Here is a 17,433-nt window from a genome sequence, read left to right on the forward strand (position 1 = left end):
CGGATTCGAATGAATACGAGAAATTACATTAAATTGTTGAATAGTTTACTTGATTTTATTAAAACATTTGGTAATTATGAGGAGACTAAAAACATTTTAAAGGGTTATATAAATATTCTACAAATGCAAACTTGTTTAGAGTTAGAAATATGAAATTTGTCATGTTTGCTCGTCATTTCCCGGTAGGTTCAAATATATTTCACAATTTTATTAAATTAATTTCCAGACGTTCTAGTAATGGTTCGAAATGTGTGACTGTATCAAAAAGGGCAGTGATCCTTATTATTTCAAAAAGGCATAAGTTTTTATGAAAACTAATATTGTTTAGAGTCAATTCTGTATATGTTTAGGAAAGAGGCTATGGTAGTTATCGACGGTGCCCAAAAGACGCAGGTTCCCGAGCCAGCTGGCCCAGTCAGACCTTTCAAACTAACCAGTCCGCTATATATTGGTGCTTCTAAGGTTAGTGTTGCCTTTTTATGATGTACATACCAAAAAGGATAACCCTTTCTATTGATGAAAATTATAGGTTTACTTCCAACTGTAAATTACACTGAAACACAAAGTTTTTATAATCATGTTAGCTTATTCGTTTTCTCAAAAATGTCTAAAATTGAAGTATGCGCTTAAACAGAATCCTGTATTTACGTAAGTTTATTAACAATTTTGTTAATGATTTAGTTTGATTTTCTGCTTTTGAGTTTTGTCATTCTACAAGAGTTCAAATGGTTCGCTTTTATGGATGTTGTCATCCTTGTTTTTGTTTCCAGGAATGGACTGATGGCTATGTAGGATGCCTGCGTGCCCTGGTTCTCAATGGTGTTCCTGTTGACTTGATCAACGAGGTAATCATCATGCACAGATAGATAGATAATTAGATAGATAGATATGTATTTCAAAATAATAATATTATTACACATACATTCACATATTCTTATGCATAGTTTGGTACTTTCATAACCTGAGTTGGTCGTATACAATATACAATAACTGCTAGATAAACAGAGAGAAAAATTTATTACAAGTAGATTATGATTAATATGAAAAAGAGAGAAACGAAATTAAGCATAGACAGATAAAAACAAAATAACATGTTAATTTACACGAAGTTATAAGCCATAAGCGAAATAAATCTAAATAATGTTTTGGGGGCAAATGGAGAGGTCGTCAATTTTACTTTGTTTCCCCCCAACGACATGTTAAAATCACTTAAAATAGGTTTCGTGATTTTTTTGGAATTAATTTTATTGTTGGTATAAGCTGTTTTTACACCATTCTGACAACTGCTTTTTCACAAAAAAAACATCTTCCTCTTAATGCTCCTTGTATCAGACCAAGGCATTCTCTTATCTTAGTATTATACTCACGTAACTGACATAGCAGCATTAGCACTGGATTTGACGACCGATCGACGCAAGATTTGAAAAATGCATTATGAAAAGGTTTTTCCAGTATGGCTTCGAAACCGATTAATTTCCGCTGGATTAGGACCCGTTTTAAGCCATATTGAAAAATCATGTATCGTATGTTATTATATCCAGTTTTCTATAAATTTAAAATCATGATATTAACACTAGTTTTATCAGCCCGTGCCTTCAGTATCTCGGGACTAACAAAACTAGTTTTAATTTTATATCCGCGGAAAGCTGTTTATAATACGATGCGATAAATAACTATTAACGTTATGGAAAACTTTGTAGGTAACGAAGAACCGAGGTCTGTACGGCGTGGCTATTGGATGCAAGGGCAAGTGTGAAAATAATCCTTGCAAAAATAATGGCGAATGTCTCGAGGGATATGATCACTTCACTTGCAACTGCAGATGGACACCCTTCAAGGAAATTATGAACATTTTTTTATGCGTGTTAATCAAATTTTATTCGAAAAATATCAGGGCTCTGCAGCCAAGCGTTAGCCGCAACCATGCCTCTAATTTAAATGCTTTAATTTTGAAAATATGTATGCCATAATTGGATCAGGTTTAGACTTCCAGCTAATTTTATCAAATAAGTTGATTTTCCTGGCGGATGATTCGCAAATGCCGAGCCCTCAGAAATATTGAGTCAAAACTAGTTTTTTTTATTACCAAATGCATCAAAGTATAAAATTATCGAGATTTATCTATTTGTTTAGATTTATTATCAAGAATAATAAACCTATTTGGTAAATTATGTACCTAAACATAAAAAAAATGTTCAAAATTGTTGAAAAACGTAGGGACCTATTTGCGCTGATGAGATTGGTGTCAACATGAGAACTGGTATGATGATCAAATACGACTTCAAGGTAAGAAAAATCGTGTATAGTCCCTTTCGTGACAACACTTCTTAAGGGGCGTTTCGTCGTATTTTTACAGTAGCTTTTGATAGGTTATTTTAGGTTTTGTTAGGATAGGTGATTAATTGGTCCCGCAGGGTTAGAGCCAACCGCAAGGGGCTAGAAATAGGAGAAAAGCTACTGTGAAAATACAACCAAACGCCCCTTAAGAGACGTTGTCACAAAAGAGACTACACCCCAAAAATCTGTGAAACTTTTGTTGAATATTTATTTTTTTGTTTGTTAGATCTCGGTAACCACTTAACCGATTGAGTTCTCCATTTTATATAACCTTTTAGTATTTATAGGTCCCAGGATGAGTTTAAAATATATATTAGGTATTTTAATTTAATTCCAAATTCTACTTAAACATATTCTAAAAATTAAAACATATTATTTATTAAGGGCAAGTACAAATCTACTATTGCTGAGCGTATCCACGTTGGGTTCACGACCACGGACCCCAAGGGCTTCCTGGTCGGGCTGGAGTCTAGTGTGAGCAAGGAGTACCTCACCCTCATGTTGTCCAACTCTGGACATATCAGGCTGGTGTTCGACTTTGGTTTTGAAAGACAGGAAATTATATTAGCATGAAGATGAAATAAAAATTTTTAAAGATTTATAAAAAGAATTCCCAGTATGACTTCTAAACCTATCAATATCCGCAGGATTAGAACATGGTCTCGACCATACTGAAAATCCTGTATTGCATCGTATTGCAGACAATACTAAAATGAAAAATTATAAGATTAAAACTATTATTGTTAGCCCTTTCCTTCGGCCCCTCGGGTCTTACAAATCTTGTATAATCTTTAATTTTTCATTCTAATATCTGTGGAAAGCTGTCTATAATACGATGCTATAAATAATTATTTAAGAATTAAAAATTCGGATTATGGTGGTTTGTATTGAAGATCTGATAAATAAATGTATAAGTATAGATGTATTATCCAAGTCTATCGCCCAAGTGGCGAAGACCCTTTTTCGTCTGCTAGCTAATTGCTTTCTGTTCTTTTGTAGGGACTTGGCTCTTTTTATATTTCACTATTAGCTGATTAAAAAAAACAATACTAAAGCCACTGTGGGAAGAGTTACATATAGCTCATGACCCCTATGTTCTCTTACTTTAACCGTCATAACGAATTGATATAATTTACAGCTTTACACTTAATTTGGTAGATGGAATTTTTATTCTTCAGTTTTATTAAGTTTCTGTACAAAATAAAAATAAAAAGATAATTATTAGAAATTACTATTTATATACGCATTATCTTACTTAAAAGAATTTAAAAAAACACGTTTATTTTAAACATTCACGTGAAATTTTATAAAATGTATTTATTGTCTTTTCATTTAAAACGCGATATCAGTTTCATATTTTCATCTAGGACACTTGAATAAAGGTTATGAAAATCAAATGGTGCAATATAATGTAAAATAAATTGTGCCCATCGGAAAAAGAGATGGGGTATTTTTTACCCTATACCTAACGTCCCCTCTGCTGGGACCATACCTATGGTATCCTACTAACCCTGCAGGGGGCTAACCAGTACCCAATATAACATGAGGTGGATTCTTAAAAAGTTTTTGGCTCACCGCCTCACTAAAATCAGCGAGGCTCGCTAAAAATTTTGTGGGGATAATTTTGCATCACTGCGCGCCTCACCGATTTTAGTGAGCCAAAGAGCAAAAAAAGTTTTATAAAGATCCAGCTCTAAACTCAATTAATTAACAAACTCTTGAAATTCATTGCTGAACTAGGCACTATGGAGGAAAATGCAGATAGCTTTACTCCTCTATGATTAAGAATTCACTAATGTCTAGGTAAATATTAAAGAACTTTTTAACAGTTATTGCTTTTTTAATCCGAACAAGTTAGATATAGAAAAATTAAATAGTAATTCATCGAATCTTTTATATCCGTTTTCCGCAGATAGTAAAATGAAAATTATAGGATTTATTTCTGCTCTAGATGTTTTTATTGAGTTAAACCAAAAAAATTTAAAAATACATTTTTAAAAATGTGTAGGAAAAATGAAGATATTTAGAAAATATATTTAAACATATTTATTGATAAATAATTTTAAAATGAAAAAATTCTGACTGCTAATTAATTTGAAACAATAGGAGATTGTGTTTACAGAACAGAATTTTATGAGCGGTAAGCATTTATTAATAGTAGCGTAGCTTCTCTACTTGTTTTGTACATTGTTTGGTCTGTATGTCTGTCGTGCTGCATTGCAATTTATGCATTTGGAGAGGAAAAGTTAGGATGAAGATGCTGCTTAATTGATTATACAATGTTGAAAAAAATACTTTTATATTCAATGTTTGTATGGAGGGATCTAAAGAATTAAGACAATGGCCAATAAATTGATGTACATCCCCAATAATAAAACACCCAATCAACCCTTCTGTAGATTACAATTAGTGGTTGATACGTTTAGAACTTAACTTAATGAACCAAAAATCAAAATTCATTTAAAGTCCCCAAAATTAGTAGGCCAACGAATAAGAAAACGTTATTATAAAACTTTGGGGACTAGTGTAATAAGCAACCCAATGTCACCTCCCTCCCTGGTTTGTAAGCCTCATCATAAACATGTTAAACACACACACAAGAGTCTCTACCGAAGCTTCACATTGGTTCTAGGATGGTTTTAGGCTCTTTTTGGTTCTTCCCTATCATTTCTAATACAGATACCCTAGATGATAGCCAATAGTTAAGGCATTCATTAATTAATTTCAGGACAATACCATGACGTGTTGGTAGAGAGATACAACAATGGAAAAAGTTTAAGAATGACTATTGATAACTATCCACCCCTAGAGACTGATTTCTCTAACTCGTTGAAGGCTTCTGCCGACGCCCAGTTTGATAATATTCAGGTGAATTTACTTTTATATTTATTTAAATCTTTATCACCAACTCTTTTATAAAAGTAAAGGATGCTTGTCCGTCTGTCTGTAGAATAAGATCTCGCTAACTGTTGTACTGTTATGGTTCTCATTTGCAGTGAAGCTTCTTATAGGTACAGGAAAGTTTATGATTATTTTTGTGGAGGGTACCTCTAACTAGGGTTGGGCCGGATATCTGGCAAACGCTCGATATCCGGCAAATTACTGGATATTCGGCCGGATATCCGATATCCGAATAGTTTCAATATCCGGTATCCGGCCGAATATTTAAAATGGCCGGATATCCGGCTGATTTTTAATGCCAGATATCCGGTAATTTGCCGGATATTGAGCATTTGCCCAACCCTACTTCCAACTCCCCAATAGACGTCGGCCTAATAAGATTACCAACCCCCCCCCCCCAAAAAAAAAAAAAAAAAAAAATCAAACTCTAGACAAACCCTATGCACGCCACTGATTCCAACCAACCACAAATACCATAGAGGAAATTTAGTTAATAATAATTTAGAGGGAACTTAATTTATCTCCTTGAAATATTTTTCTTAATTTTAGTTTTATTATTAAGTTTATTTTTAGATATAAATAAAAAGACGAATTTTTTTTAATAATTAAGAAAAACTTTTTTAACAAAAAGAGAGAGAGAGATATAAAACAAAAACTGCTGATCCCATAACTAATTCATCAATATTGAAGAAATAACAAAAACATATTCATTTCATTTTTGTAAAAATCGATAAAAAAATATTGGTAAAACTATTTTGATATAAAACACACATATTAAACTATTTATTATTTGTATTGCTTCAAGTAGGTTTACTATTCTTAAGAAGGAACATCTCATAGGGGGGGGGGGGGGATTTAAGCCTATCCTATTATATAAAGTAGTACCTTTAATTTTTCTGAAACTTAAATTAAAATTACAGAACTGATTGAGTTCTACTTTTTAGGACATCATCTTAACATAATGCTCAGGATGGTTTTAGGCTATTTTGTTTCTAGATTTAGTCATTCAGGTGGTTTTATGCTATTTTCCTGCTTTCATTTCACTCATTTCATTGACCACATAGCCTATACATGCTAGGGGCACAGCCGATAGTATGATAATACAACAAAATGCAATTTAGTAGCAGACGAAAAAGGTCCCCAACACTTGGGCTAGGTAGTTGTCAGAGTTATATATTTTGTATTACAGCACTTTAAAACCTTTGAGGATTACAAAATAAACAGTAACACAACAAGTAGCCGAAAAGATTACAAAACCATTGCATCAATTAGATCCTTGATAAATATTATTTATACAAACAAAATTCATTACGAAGAGTTTTGAGAAATAATTAGAAATATATCAATAAAATTAATATCTAATTTTAATATATTTAACTAGCGGTTTCACCCCTAGCCTCTATGGGCTTTGCCCCAATAGGTTTTATCAACCTAATTTTTCGTAGTTTAGATTTAAAAAAAAAAATAAAAAAAAGGAGAACCCGATCGGTTCAGCGGTTAGCGAGATCCTTCGCTACAAATAAACAAACAGACAGACAGACAGACTGACTGATAGATAGACATCGTTCTACTTTGTATTATAGATAATACAAAAGAATTAGTTGAGTCATAATTTACTTGCGCGTAAATTAGGTTTAATTAAAGCTCTTTAAATAATATTTTTTTAAATTGATAACAATACGAGGAAATATGATTATTATTAAATCAGTAATTTTTTTTTATAATTTTTAAGTACTTAGCGATGCTACTCTTTAAGCGTTTTTTGTCTGTCGGTCCTTATGATTTTTTTTATAGTACTGCACCTTCCCTTCCCTCCTCTCCTCTTCCCCTTCTGTTCTTAGCCCTTAATTTCCTCTCACAATATAAATTTGTACAATATTGTACCGCATTTTTCTCTTTCTAATTTCTTTAACTAGGTATCATAATGTTATACTACTCATTTCAAGCAGCTTCGCTTATATTGGGTTTGATGTCACCGTCCTTGTTTCCTGTTACGCAATTATAGTCTGTTATTATAATGTAAATAATTTAAATGATTTTTTGTATATTTTGAAAATGCATACTATTTTAAGAAGCTTTTTTATGGGGGGGAAGGGGTTATTTTACACCATCTTTGTCTATTTTACACATTTGATTATATTACTCTTTTTTTAGGGAAATAGTTTTTTTTTGGATTAGTGTTTTTTTCCATGGGGCGTTTTCTCTTCTGAAGGAGTGTGAAGGTTCACTCCTCAAAAAAAGTTAAAACCATTACTGGACTTTAATATAAAGGAGTGGTTTAGCAGTTACCGAGACAGACACACACACATCATATCACTTTTAAATGAGGTTAAATCTAACGGTATTTTATTATTTTTAGTATCTGTATATTGGAAAGAACGAGAGTATGAAAGAGGGTTTTGTTGGTTGTATCTCAAGAGTTGAATTTGATGAAATCATCCCATTGAAATTATACTTCCAGGTAAGGTTACTAAATATACTTAATTAGGGATGAGGAGCCGGAGCAGCCGCCATATTTTGCTGGAGCCAGAGCCGTTATTTTCAGAGCGGGTCCGGCTCCCAAGGTAGCTAAGAATATATCTGAAAAATAAGATTTTTGTATCTTTATTAAACTTAATGTTTAAGTTTTATAAATTGGAAACCCTTTTAAGTGTTTCGAAGTTCAATTTTCTCAAATATTGAACTTTTAAAACCTTCAAAGTTAGATTAAAGTTTGTGATGGACAGTTTGAACTCTGTAAATTTGTATGATCTAATAAAGATTAGATAACAGTCCCCACAGTTTTTAAGCCAATAAATGAGAAAACGTAATTTATAAAACTTTGGGGACCAGTATGATAAAAGTTCAATGTACAGTCCCTCCCTGCGTATTTACAATTCCAAGTAAATGTTTTCATAGTCTATGATCAAATAAGAGTTTTAGAGAATAAAATATTGAACAATATTTGAATTAAGTTTACAAGAATCTTGTTGAGAATTTTATTATCATGTTTTTGCAACAAAAATGTTAATACAGTTTTCAGTGTGGCTTTTATACCGGTTAATATACGCTGGATTAGAACCGGTTCTCAACAATACTAAAAAAATTATTATAGCATCGTATTATAGACAATTGTTTACCAATACTGAAATAAAATCATAAAATCATTACTAGATTTCTTAGCCAGTGCCCTCGACCTCTCTGGGCTAAATATTCTGGTTCTAATATTATATTTTTACATTTTTATATCCGCCGGAAAGCTGTCTATAATACGATAAGTAAAATACCTATTATTCGTATTCAATGGTACTAAATAGAAATGGAAAGTGGAAAGATTTTCAAGGACCGATATCAGAGATAAGACAATATTTTAGAAATTAATTAACATTCCCAATGATGATAAACAAAATTACCCCTTCTGTAGATTGTGTTTTAATTAGTAATAGAAAAGTTTGGACACTGCTAGTTTGAACGTATTCATTTTACTTTGGGTACCAGTGTAATTTGCAGTACAAAGGTGATCCATTTATTAAAAGTGAAGCTTTTCTATAATTAGGGTCGGTCCGTCCGAGATAGTTAGCTTTTATTCGTTAATTTAGGCATGTTAAAATTGTCCTATCGATTTCAAATTTTGCATGTTGATTCCTGTAGTAGTTAGGTACGATTTAGAAAGCGTAGCAACTTTATAATCGTTACCAGAATGTCCGTACGTCCATTTTAAACATGCTGTTTTTTTACTTTTTTAATAACAATTTTTTATGTGATAAAATCATCCGATTGATCTGATTTTTTGATTACTGATTCCTATTACAATAAGGTACAATATTATGAGCGAAGCATCTCTATAATCAAGTATTAAAATGTCAGTATGTCCTTAAACAGAATTCTGCATTTAATAAGTTTTGCAACAAATTTACGTATAATTTTGTCAAACCATTTTCATATTTTGTATACCTATTCAGTTCTGACACTCAACAATAGTTAATGTTCGTTTGTCATATCGTTTCAGAGCTTCACTTTTATGGATGTTGTCATCCTTGTTAATCATTAATTACCTATGCGGGGCGGGGTTCTCCTTCGATTTCAAGTGCTCGTCTGGGGACCCTAGAGCATCATCCGCTTAAATATATTGCGATATTGTAATGCCCACCTAATAGTATATAAGATTAAGTAATATCCAACAGACAACCAACCCTCTTTTTGCACGACCCTTGTTTGGAAGTCCTAATTGTGCATGGTTATAAGTCATGCTTGTAGTGTATTTTGGCAGAGCCATCCCTCCTGGTCTCTATTATTATCACGTGCCAGACATAGCAGCAGTAGGTACCATTTTAACGTCTCTAGTATTTAATTAAACACCTTTAAATAATTCAATGTTAATAATAAAAAGTAAAAATTACAACTTTTTTTAATTGTAGGAGGACCCTCACGACAACATCAACTCTGTACCTGAAACTATCACCGAGGACTTCTGCGGCATCGAACCTGTGACCCACAAACCCGAGGAGGAAGAGACTAGACGACCTCCAGAAGTTGATGAGGAGAGTATCAAACATTTCTACTCAAATACAAATTCTGTTATTTTAGGTGAGTTTTTATTATTTAAAATGTTCATTGAAAGCGGTATGGGTAAATTGAATTTTTACTTCTGTTATTAATTTATATTGTAAGCATTTGTGCTTTTTTTATCTCATTTTGCCTTCTTTTTTTTATGACGCCTAAACATATGTAACGTTCTTTTGCTTGCTTTGTCCGCTTATCCATGTATGGTTTAATTTTTGCTGCGCTTCTTTTCTATTTAGTGATCCTTGTTAAGCTGAACCTTTTTAGAAACAGATGTTAGGTAGCAAAATTGAAATAAATATCTTTATTTTAAGTTTGACCGCTTTTCATTTAAATTAACCATATCAATAGAATTTCACTGTATATATAAATTTATATAATATTCATTTAATATGTATGTACAGTCACGATTTTTAGATTTATTAGTTTTGGGTGTACACTGACAGTGTACACCTAGGTTGTTTCTAGGTGTTATCTTGTCTCTGATAGCAGTTCTGATTATTATTGTTTGTTTCTAGGTGTTATCTTGTCTCTGATAGCAGCTCTGATTATTATTGTTTGTTTCTAGGTGTTATCTTGTCTCTGATAGCAGCTCTGATTGTTATTGTTTGTTTCTAGGTGTTATCTTGTCTCTGATAGCAGCTCTGATTGTTATTGTTTGTTTCTAGGTGTTATCTTGTCTCTGATAGCAGCTCTGATTATTATAGTTTGTTTCTAGGTGTTATCTTGTCTCTGATAGCAGCTCTGATTATTATAGTTTGTTTCTAGGTGTTATCTTGTCTCTGATAGCAGCTCTGATTATTATAGTTTGTTTCTAGGTGTTATCTTGTCTCTGATAGCAGCTCTGATTGTTATTGTTTGTTTCTAGGTGTTATCTTGTCTCTGATAGCAGCTCTGATTGTTATTGTTTGTTTCTAGGTGTTATCTTGTCTCTGATAGCAGCTCTGATTATTATTGTTTGTTTCTAGGTGTTATCTTGTCTCTGATAGCAGCTCTGATTGTTATTGTTTGTTTCTAGGTGTTATCTTGTCTCTGATAGCAGCTCTGATTATTATTGTTTGTTTCTAGGTGTTATCTTGTCGCTGATAGCAGCTCTGATTGTTATTGTTTGTTTCTAGGTGTTATCTTGTCTCTGATAGCAGTTCTGATTATTATTGTTTGTTTCTAGGTGTTATCTTGTCTCTGATAGCAGCTCTGATTATTATAGTTTGTTTCTAGGTGTTATCTTGTCTCTGATAGCAGCTCTGATTGTTATTGTTTGTTTCTAGGTGTTATCTTGTCTCTGATAGCAGTTCTGATTATTATTGTTTGTTTCTAGGTGTTATCTTGTCTCTGATAGCAGTTCTGATTATTATAGTTTGTTTCTAGGTGTTATCTTGTCTCTGATAGCAGCTCTGATTATTATTGTTTGTTTCTAGGTGTTATCTTGTCTCTGATAGCAGCTCTGATTATTATTGTTTGTTTCTAGGTGTTATCTTGTCTCTGATAGCAGCTCTGATTATTATTGTTTGTTTCTAGGTGTTATCTTGTCTCTGATAGCAGCTCTGATTATTATTGTTTGTTTCTAGGTGTTATCTTGTCTCTGATAGCAGCTCTGATTATTATTGTTTGTTTCTAGGTGTTATCTTGTCTCTGATAGCAGCTCTGATTGTTATTGTTTGTTTCTAGGTGTTATCTTGTCTCTGATAGCAGCTCTGATTATTATTGTTTGTTTCTAGGTGTTATCTTGTCTCTGATAGCAGCTCTGATTATTATTGTTTGTTTCTAGGTGTTATCTTGTCTCTGATAGCAGCTCTGATTATTATTGTTTGTTTCTAGGTGTTATCTTGTCTCTGATAGCAGCTCTGATTGTTATTGTTTGTTTCTAGGTGTTATCTTGTCTCTGATAGCAGCTCTGATTGTTATTGTTTGTTTCTAGGTGTTATCTTGTCTCTGATAGCAGTTTTGATTATTATTGTTTGTTTCTAGGTGTTATCTTGTCTCTGATAGCAGTTCTGATTGTTTTTGTTTGTTTCTAGGTGTTATCTTGTCTCTGATAGCAGCTCTGATTATTATTGTTTGTTTCGCCACTGGTAAATACATTAACAGGTAAATATTTATTTTTAAGTTTTTCGTAAATGCTTTTTAAAATTATAAAAATGTACCTACAATGTTTTTTAAAATTTCTAAAAGATTTTATTCTTTATTTTTATTAATTAAAATTGTTTTGTTAATGCGTATTATAATCTTAACAATGAAAAGGAATACCTAGGTAGTATGTTATAAAAATAAATTTATATAATGAATAAAATGATGACGTCTATACTATGTCCTTCACTAGCCTCTAGTGACACTTTTTTTTATTTAAATAATACGATACCTTGCTTTCAAGTTTCTACGATACCTAGCTATGTTGCGTAGGAGTCTCTATAAGTAAATTCTTTTGCGATTTTTGTGATTTTTCTTGGGAGGGTGGTGGTACCCTCCTTAAAAATAATAGTTTTTATAAACCTTCCCGGGACCTATGAGAAGCTACCCTTTAAGGAGAACCCTATTGGTTCAGCGGGTTGCGATATACTTTGGTACAGACACACAGACAAACACACATCCTGTTACTTTATTATAAGGATAACAACGAATACATAGACATGTGTTAATTAACTATAGGTCGTTGTAATAGGTTCGAATCTCGGCACAGAGACACAGACAATGACATATAAAATTATGAGATCTGCAAATCTTGCTTCAGTTATACACAAAATGTCAGTTTTCCCTACCTATAATTTCTTTGCTAACACCCTTTTTAAAAGCGAAGCTTTTCTATAATTAGGGTCCGTCCGTACGTCCGTAACGGATAGCTTTTTTCGTTAATTAAGGGAAGTTAGAATTGTCCTATCGATTTCAAATTTTGCATGGTGATTCCTTTAGTAATTAGGTACGATTTAGAAAGCGTAGCAACTCTATATTCATTACCAAAATGTCCGTACGTCCATTTTAAACATGTTGATTTTTTAACTTTTTTAACAACAAATTTTTATGTGATCTAATCATCCGATTGATCTGATTTTTGGTATATTGATTCCTGGGACAACAAAGTATGTCCATAAACATAATCCTGTATAAAGCAGTTTTTTAACAAATTTACTTACAACTTTGCTTCGACTCTTATACATTTATATTCTGATTATTCAGTTCTGACACAATATAAGTGTTAATGTCCGTTTGTCCTACCGTTTCAGTGCTTCGCTTTTATGGATGTTGTCATCCTTGTTTTATTATGTATAACGAAAATAAAGACTATTATGATGGGGTATATGCTGTAATAAGATAAAATTAGTTTTAACAATTTTAGCTGTAACTTTTATAGGCTTTAAAATTCTTCTTTTCTAACTTTTCTGTACATTAATTTATCGTCCATTGTCTTATCCCTTAATACCCCTGAAAAAAAATGCAATTTTTATATTACGACAAACCTTATTTTCAGGCATAAGGGCGATTACTATACACAAGAGGATGAAGGGGCCTATGACGCATTTGACGCGGACACAGCCGTCCTACAGGGCAGGACTGGTCATCAGGTACAGAAGAAGAAAGAATGGTTCATCTAATTTGAAACCTAGAAAATGTGTGCACTTTCCTCTTTATTGAAGCCTAGAACAATCAAAACTACAAGACAAATGAAGAATAAGCTTATCTATGAATTACTAAGATCAGAGTAAAGGGACTTGAAATAATTTTTTTAATGGAACTAAGAAAATATTTGAAATGTCATATTTATGAATTATATCTAGATATTCTTAATTTTTTTCGTAAACAAAGTTATTAAATTATGTTGAAAAATGAATAAACTGATTATTTAACATTAATTTTATCTGAATAAACAGACCACAGAGTCGGGAAAAATATTTCAAATTTTATCAGGCTTATGTAAATTTTGACGTTTTAAAAATGAAAAATAAACAAGTTTATGAAACCTATTAAATCTCAAAATATGATATTGCTTCCAATTTTATGATATTATTAAGCATAATGTATTAAGAAATATAAAACTATGTACCTTAATATTTTAGTAATCTCGTTACAAACTATCAGTTTTAAACAAACATTCCTAGATATTTTATCTTATTTTTATATAGATTTCTTTAAACAGGCATTAGACGATTTTTGTTGAATTTGTATAAAATACTCAATGGAAGAAACTTTTTCGTAAAACAAATCTTGTTTATGTATTATTTTAGACCGTTGCACAGAATTTAAATTGTTACAAACAGTATTATGTATGCCTTTATGTTATTTTTGAAATTTTTGCCATTTTTTATAAGTGTCTTATTTTTATACACCGTGATTTTTATCATTCCGTCCTAACAGCACTTTAAATCTTGTGTTTATGATATATTTATGTATCTTTTTGTAATCTTTATGTGATGCACAAAAATAGTTGATCATGAGCTCAGCTACTGTACAAATTGTACGTTGATTAGTTTTTTTTTTTGGCTAGGGTTCTTTAAAGTTTTAGTATTTAATCTATGCTAGCTTAGGATATTTTACAAGATTTCTCCCTAAACATTGCTATTTGTTTTTTTTTGCTAAAGCTGACATTAATTTTTACAAGAAATTTCCGCTACTAATAATCAAATTTGTTCTTATTATTTTAAAATCAATTAAACCTTTTCCTATAAAGTCAAAAGCATACTTTTTTAAAAGCACAAATTTAGAATAATTATTCACCATTTATTGGTATGTATTATCAATTTAAAATTCTTCCAATTTTCTGTAATCTAATGTATTCTGTAATATAGCATATATATATGTAAAATAAATAAATATGTATAATGTTAATATTCTTTTATTAACAAAGCTATTCTATAGTTTACTTTGTTTCTTCGTTCGTCCGAATCGATATTAAGAAAAAAAAGGCAGTGAGAATAGTGTCAAAATCTAAATTTAATGACCATTGTGATCCACTCTTTTTACAACTTAACATTTTAAAATTGTAAGATATATTTCATTTAAGTGTGTCTAGTTTCATTTCAAAATTCCTCAATAATCAACTTCGTGATTCATTCAACGAAATATTTACACCCCTTCACTCATCTAGGGTTTAACAATTAAGATCTCAGCAGATTCCTAAAATGAAAAACTTTGAAAGATTTCCTAATGTAACATTTCCTAAGATTTTTAATTAACTTCATGAAAACAAGAAATTTAAATCTAAAAGCCTTTACCAACGACCATCTACATATTTAAGTATTAACACATTTATAAAAAAAAAATTAGGTAATGCGCATTTGTACGGTCCTAGTTGACTTTGTGATTCCTTACTTCTGTGTTACAGTTGATAAATATTGTTTTATCATATTTATTTGCCCATGCTGAAGTTAAATAAATTATTGGTTTTTATTGGTTGATTTTTCTATGGGATATAGACTGCTAATTTTGATGTGACAAGTTTTATTTATTCTTCTTCTATTAAAGATACTCGGATAAACTTTTTAAAAGATTGTTCCTACTTTTAGGTTTCCATTCTTTTTCTTGGTTGCTCATTAAGATGAATTTCTATATGTATAAACGTTAAGCGTCTTCTTTATCTTTCAGATTTTTAAATATATATAACAAAAGTAAAAACATGGTTTTTCTACAGTAAAGATACCTAAATGTTTGAATATGTTCAATTTTTGTTGGTAGATATACTTGTTTGTATATAGGTAATGTATCCAACGTTATTGTAACGTCTAATTAATATAAATTAAAATCTATTAGTAGGGTTGGCAATCCGTCTAATTTTTGGACCGGATTCGGATTCTTACAAGAATCCGTCCAAATATAAAACAGATTCTCCGCGGATTCCGGATTATTTTTTGACGGATTCCGGATTCCTGCAATATTTGAAAAGGCTTTAAAAAAAAAATTATGGGATTTAATTTTACCGGGTACTGGGAAGAATCTAAAGCTGCTTTTTTTCATATTTTCACAGTAGCTTTTCTCCTATTTCTAAACCCTACAGCGGCCAAAATGACTTCGTTAAAAATTAAAATATATATTCAGACCAAAAAAATCAAGACGCTAATTTTAGCCTAACAATTAAGAACCGAATCCGCTGATAAAAAAAAAACGGATTCCGCATTCGGATTCTGGATTGGCCAAAAATTGGGCGGATTCTGATTGCCAACCCTATCTTTAAGATATATATTTGTTAGGCGATATAATTCTAAACATACAGATTAATCAATTCTTTTGACTTGAAGATTAACATTTATAAAAGTACCAGGATGTATATCTGTGGGCGTGAGGCTGTCTCCAACTTAGGACTTGGCTATCCGCTGGACCGATATGATGAAGCTTCGCATAGGTCTTGAGAAGTTTCTCCACCTTCCCAGGAAAAATATTTTTACTGTTTCAAGTAGGGTTGATATCCGGCCATTTTCAATATCCGGCCGGATACCGGATATTGAAACTATCCGGCTCTAATATTTTTTATACTTTACACCAAAAATCTTTGCTTTTTAAAATCTTAAATGGCTATAATTTTCTTATTATTGAAGCTAGAAGAACATTTTTTCTGAATAAGTTTAACTTTATGTAAATTTATAAAAGATTTCTGAAGAAATTTTTTTTTACTACTTTAATATCTGGTAATTTGGCCGGATATCCGGTAATTTGGCCGGATAACCGGATATTTGCCGGATATCCGGCGGTGGCCGGATATTTGCCGGATATCCGGCGGTGGCCGGATATTCGGCCGGTTACCGGATATCCGGCATTTGAAATCAGCCGGATATCCGGTATCCGGCCAAAAAAGTATCCGACCCAACCCTAGTTTCAAGTTTAAGTTATAAAGAATTCAATATCGGCTTAGTCGCCAGTTATTGATAAATAAACTATAGAATTGCCCACAAACCTTTATTTCAATGAAAAATTACACAAAAATTATTATTATTTACAAATATTGATTTATATACAAATTTTAAGTACAAAAATTAACAATTTATGCATAGAAATTGTACCAAATAGACAGTTTATAAAATAATAGATATTACCATATCAAGGTACTTTTTGGTTGACAGGTCTTTTTTTAATGGCGTCCAATGTCAAATTTTGTTTTTTAATATAATTACATAATATAACCCCTTTTTTATTTAAGTTATAAAAATAAAAAGTAAAAAAAAATGGGGAGACGGTCATCTTTTATTGGAAGGGTGATCCTTTGCTACAGACAAAAAGCTTACTACTTTATATATTTATTTATTTTATTTAATTATCCGTTAAGTAAATTGTTTTAAGTGTTTTCTTCTGTTTTTGTTTTTACTTTATTTTTCAGGAAGGCAGTGAATATTTGACTCTCAATTATACTGGTCCTCGAACTTTGAGGCTTTGCTTGGGTTGTAAAAAACCAGCAATGTCCAAGGATCTAATCTTATTCTACAGAAAATTTTTCGTTAATTTGCTTATCCCACAACCAAAAAAGAGCACAAGGGGGGTGGGTTAAAGGGTGTTTACCCCTTCAAACTTTGAAACCCATCAATTTATCCCCCTCAATTTAAAAAATAATGTAGGTTACCCCCCATAAAATGTAACAAAAAATACATTGGATTACACCCCAAAATCTTTAAAACCCCATGTTTCACAGGGAGTAAGGGAGGGGACAATGGATCGAATATTCAATTTTTAGGAGTC

The 17,433-nt window shown here is 31.6% G+C and overlaps 1 protein-coding gene across 1 annotated transcript in view; it reads left to right on the forward strand.

Moving 5' to 3' along the window:
* Nucleotides 1-14,598, forward strand: part of Nrx-IV (neurexin-4) — a 74,980-nt gene extending 60,382 nt beyond the window's left edge. The window contains exons 30-40 of the mRNA XM_080167675.1: nt 351-462; nt 771-845; nt 1,701-1,836; nt 2,216-2,286; nt 2,722-2,890; nt 4,442-4,477; nt 5,066-5,205; nt 7,598-7,699; nt 9,636-9,804; nt 11,799-11,868; nt 13,244-14,598. Coding sequence (XP_080023801.1) covers nt 351-462; nt 771-845; nt 1,701-1,836; nt 2,216-2,286; nt 2,722-2,890; nt 4,442-4,477; nt 5,066-5,205; nt 7,598-7,699; nt 9,636-9,804; nt 11,799-11,868; nt 13,244-13,367 — 1,204 coding nt within the window. The 3' untranslated portion in view covers nt 13,368-14,598. The remainder of the gene's footprint in view (nt 1-350; nt 463-770; nt 846-1,700; nt 1,837-2,215; nt 2,287-2,721; nt 2,891-4,441; nt 4,478-5,065; nt 5,206-7,597; nt 7,700-9,635; nt 9,805-11,798; nt 11,869-13,243) is intronic.
* Nucleotides 14,599-17,433: the final 2,835 nt, after the last annotated feature.

The sequence above is a fragment of the Acartia tonsa genome, chromosome 7 (genome assembly GCF_053477335.1).
Source record: "Acartia tonsa isolate MP-2025a chromosome 7, ASM5347733v1, whole genome shotgun sequence".
Classification (NCBI taxonomy): domain Eukaryota; kingdom Metazoa; phylum Arthropoda; class Copepoda; order Calanoida; family Acartiidae; genus Acartia; species Acartia tonsa.